Source organism: Gossypium raimondii, chromosome 4 (assembly GCF_025698545.1).
Source record: "Gossypium raimondii isolate GPD5lz chromosome 4, ASM2569854v1, whole genome shotgun sequence".
Taxonomy (NCBI): domain Eukaryota; kingdom Viridiplantae; phylum Streptophyta; class Magnoliopsida; order Malvales; family Malvaceae; genus Gossypium; species Gossypium raimondii.
In genome coordinates this window covers 8,124,898-8,129,431 of record NC_068568.1, presented here as the reverse complement: position 1 = coordinate 8,129,431, position 4,534 = coordinate 8,124,898, and the positions used below count along the sequence as shown (strand labels likewise).

At 38.7% G+C, this 4,534-nt stretch overlaps 1 protein-coding gene across 1 annotated transcript; it reads right to left on the bottom strand.

Annotated features, from left to right (window-relative positions):
• Positions 1-908: 908 nt before the first annotated feature.
• Positions 909-3,951, bottom strand: LOC105779071 (uncharacterized). The gene is made up of 7 exons (XM_012602821.1): positions 3,282-3,951; positions 3,004-3,120; positions 2,584-2,955; positions 2,363-2,481; positions 1,812-2,239; positions 1,467-1,692; positions 909-1,292 (listed from the first exon to the last, which is right to left on the bottom strand). The coding sequence occupies exons 1-7, from the start codon at positions 3,949-3,951 to the stop codon at positions 909-911; spliced, it is 2,316 nt and encodes a 771-aa protein (XP_012458275.1).
• Positions 3,952-4,534: the final 583 nt, after the last annotated feature.

The following is a 4,534-nucleotide window of genomic DNA, read 5'->3' as shown; positions in this document are numbered from 1 at the left end:
TAAAACGTGGACTCAACTTTCCCTTCCGACCAAATCTCAAAATTTTCTTCCACGACGATACTTTAAGGAATACATTATCACCAACGGAATATTCAATGTCTCGTTGTTTCAAATCTGCGTAAGATTTTTGTCTGTCGAATGCGGCTTTCAGTCTATCTTTAATCTTTTTAATTGTTTCCACTGTCTCTTGAATCAATTTCGGCCCAATCACTTTTCTTTCATTCAATTTCGTCCAACATACTGGTGATCGACATCTTCGACCGTATAGTGTTTCATACGGAGCCATCTGAATACTAGATTGGAAACTATTATTATAAACGAATTCTGCTAATGGCAAATATCGTTCCCAACCTGAAGCAAAATCGATGATACAAGCTCTCAACATATCTTCCAAAATCTGAATTACTCGCTCAGACTGTCCGTCAATTTGCGGATGAAATGCAATGCTAAAATTAAGCCGCGTACCCAACGACTCATGTAACTGCTTCCAAAATCTTGATGTAAACCGAGGATCCCGATCTGAAATTATTGATACCGAAATACCATGTAATCTAACAATCTCTCGGATATAAACCTCGGCAAGTTTCTGTAGTGACCAGTCTATTCTAACTACTATGAAATGAGTAGAGTTTGTGAGTCGATCGACTATTACCCAAATGACATTCTTTTTACTCACTGACAATGGCAGTCCCGTAACAAAATCCATGGTAATGCAATCCCATTTCCACTCAGGAATAGTAATGGGCTGTAACAACCCTGTCGGTACCTGATGTTCTACTTTTATCCGCTGACAAGTCAGGCATTTACCAACATACTCGACTATATCTTTCTTCATCCTTGGCCACCAATACAGTTCTCGTAGATCACGATACATCTTCGTTCCACCAGGGTGTAAAGCAAAAGTACTATCATGTGCTTCTCGGAGAATCAGCTTTTTTAATCTCAGAAGTAGCTGGGATACAAATACGGTTCTGAAATCTCAAACAATCATACTCAACAATACTAAAATTTTCCACCGTACCATGCTGTACCATTTCTCTTTTCTTCATCAACTTTTCATCTTCTAGTTGTGCTGCTCTGATTTGATCAAACATTATCGGCTTGACTCTTAACTCAGCTAACAAACTTCCATCATCATTAATACTAAGTCGAGCAAACATTTCCCGTAATTCAACTGCTGTTTTTCTGCTCAATGTATCTGCTACCACATTTGCCTTTCCTGGATGATAATCTATAACACAATCATAATCTTTCAGAAGTTCTATCCATCGTCTTTGTCTCAGATTCAACTCCTTTTGTGACAGAAGATATTTGAGACTTTTATGATCGGTATATATATAACATTTTTCACCATAAAGATAATGCCTCCAAATCTTTAATGCAAAAATTACAGCTGCTAGCTCCAAATCGTGTGTCGGATAGTTGCATTCATGTGGCTTCAACTATCGAGATGCATAAGCTATTACCTTTCCATCCTGCATTAGTACACAACCCAGACCATTCAATGAAGCATCACTGTACACTATGAAATATTTCCCCGACTCTGGTAATGTTAAAACTGGTGCCTCTGTCAACATTTGTTTCAATGTCTCAAAACTTCTCTGACACAGATCATCCCAGATAAAAGGAACAATCTTCTGTAGTAACTTGGTCATCGGTAAAGCTATCTTCGAAAATCCATTTACAAATCTTCTGTAATACCCAGCCAAACCAAGAAAACTACGTACCTCAGATACATTCTTTGGTGCCTTCTATTGAAAAATTGCTTCAATCTTCTTTGGATCAACTCTGATTCCATCTGCCGATACTACATGTCACAAAAATACCACTTCTGGTAACCAGAATTCACATTTGCTGAACTTTCCATACAACTATTTTCTCGCAAAATTTGTAACACAATTCTGAGATGTTGATCATGTTCTCCCTCAGTCTTCGAATAAACCAATATATCATCAATGAAAACGACCACGAACTGATCTAAATACGACTGGAAAATACAGTTCATCAAATCCATGAAAGCAGCTGGAGCATTAGTCAACCCAAACTGCATCACCAAAAACACATAATGACCATATCGAGTACGGAAAGCAGTCTTTGGCACATCACTTTCCTTTACCTTTAGTTGATAATACCCGGACCTCAAATCAATCTTTGAAAGTACTGATGCTCCCCTCAACTGATTAAAAAAATCATCTATACGAGGCAACGGATATCGGTTCTTGATCGTCACTTTGTTCAACTGCCGGTAATCAATACATAATCTCATAGATCCATCTTTCTTCTTAACAAATAACACTGGAGCTCCCCAAGGTGAAATACTCGGTCTAATGAATTCACGATCTAGTAAGTCCTGTAACTGTACCTTTAACTCTTTTAATTCAGTGGGTGACATTCGGTACGGAGGTATAGAGATTGGTGCTATACTCGGGTACTCTTCTATAGCAAATTCAACCTCTCTGTCAGGTGGTACGCCTGGTAGTTCTTCAAGGAATACATTTGGAAAATCACATACTGTCCTAATCTAACTACACTGACTTCCAACTGAATCAGAATTAATAACATATGCCAAATATGTTGTACAACCTTGCTGAAGTAATTTATTAGCTTTTATCACCGAAACAATACGTGCCGGTCCAGTAGTACGAATACCATCTACTTCAATTCTGTCTCCATCCTCTGTCTGAATACTGAACCTCTTTTTGTAGCAATCCAAAATTATCCCGTATTCGGATAACCAATCCATACCCAATATTATATCAAAATCACCGTAAGGCATAATCAACAAGTCAACGAGAAATATTTTATCATGTATCATCAACGGGCATCTCCGGCATACTCTATCTACAGACACAGTTTGTCCCAAAGGGCTAGACACTTCTATTAAAACTCTAGACATTTCAGATTTTAACCTTCCCAACTCAACCAGTTTTGAATTAATATATGAATGCGATGACCCTGGATCAATTAAGGCATAAATAGGCTTAGAGTGAAATAAAAATATACCTGTCACAACATCATGGGCATCACCTTCTTCTCTTGTCCGAACTACATAGGCTCTGGCCGGTGCTCTTGCCTCTGACTGCTGTGTAACTATGTCACTACTTCTCCGAACACCTCCACCTTGGATACAGAACCACCTCTGCCTGAACCTCTACCTCGAGCAGTAGATACTGATCTCTATGATGCGTCGGAAGTATCATTTTTATTTTTCGGACAGTCTTTAACAAAATGTTATGTTGACCCACAACGGAAGCAGCCTCCAGTCACTTTCCAACACTCACCTAAATGTTTCTTCCCGCAATATCCACATTCTAAAATTTTCTCGTCCCGGAGTGGAGCTCGTACACTACCAGTGGATACCATCGTCTGTTTCCCTTGGCTTTTTTCCCTTCGATCAGATCTGAAACTTGACCTCCAACCACCTCTAGATTCTCGAGATCTTTTAGGTAAAGGATTTGAAATAGTAGTTCCTGTACGCTTTCCGATTGGTCTAACAACTTCAATCTTTTTATCGAGGCCCAGAACTTGTTCCACCATTTTGGCTCGTTCAATCAAATCTACTAACTCAGTAATCCGATGAGATACTAACTGTACCTTGATCTCGTCTCGCAGACCCCGTAAAAATCTTTTGCAACTATCAGCTTCTGTCGGAATAAACTCGGAGGCATATCTGCTGAGTCTCAAAAATTCCCTTTCATAATCTATTACTGGCATATCACCCTGTTGTAACATTAAAAACTCTTGTTTCTTGTCTTCAATATATATCTCTCTGATATATTTCTTTTGAAATTCCTTTTGAAATAGATCCCACGTTATCTGATTCTCTGGTAAATGTCGAACCACCGATTCCCACCATAAATAAGCTTCCCCTTGTAGCAACGATACAGCACAGATTAAACACTCCCGATGGGTACAGTCTAACTGTTGTAAAATTCTCTTAGTCGACTCCATTCAATTTTCAGCTGCGGATGGACCGACTCCTTTTAGACCCATAAATTCAGCAGCACCATATTTCCTCAGTTCCTTTATCGGGGCCCGTCTTTGAGTAGGTTCAAGTCGTGCAGAATGATCCCGCTACTCTTTGCAAAGCATCGGCAATAACTCTTAATATATTAGAATCATCTCTATTATTTCTTCTATCTACTCTAGGAGATTGATTCCTTATCGGGTTAATACTAGGTGTTACCGATTCAGTTTCATCTAATCCGTAAGGTTCTCCTTCTCCAGTATACATTTCTTCATCAGTATTATTTATTCTTTCATCAGACATCTTTGATCTATACAACAGAAACAAACAAATAGGTCAGCATCCAAAAATCCCGACTCAGTTTTAACTCGACAGCGGCATGTACATCTAGACTCAATTCCGAGCTCGATTTAGGCCGAGAATTGGCTAAACCTGATAGCTCTGATACCACTAAATGTAACACCCCTTAACCCAAAACCATCACCAAAACAGGGTTACGAGGCATTACCGGACATATCAAACAATTTACAAATAATTTTTAAATAAATAACCAACATATTAAAATAA

Excerpts from the sequence above, each read along its gene's own strand:
- LOC105779071 (XM_012602821.1), bottom strand. The coding sequence starts at position 3,951 with ATGGAGTCGACTAAGAGAATTTTACAACAGTTAGACTGTACCCATCGG. Across the intron at positions 2,956-3,003 it reads TGCCCATGATGTTGTGACAG|GGTCATCGCATTCATATATT; the intron begins GTATATTTTTAT and ends TAATTGATCCAG. Across the intron at positions 1,293-1,466 it reads TACTAATGCAGGATGGAAAG|GAGTTGAATCTGAGACAAAG; the intron begins GTAATAGCTTAT and ends CTGTCACAAAAG.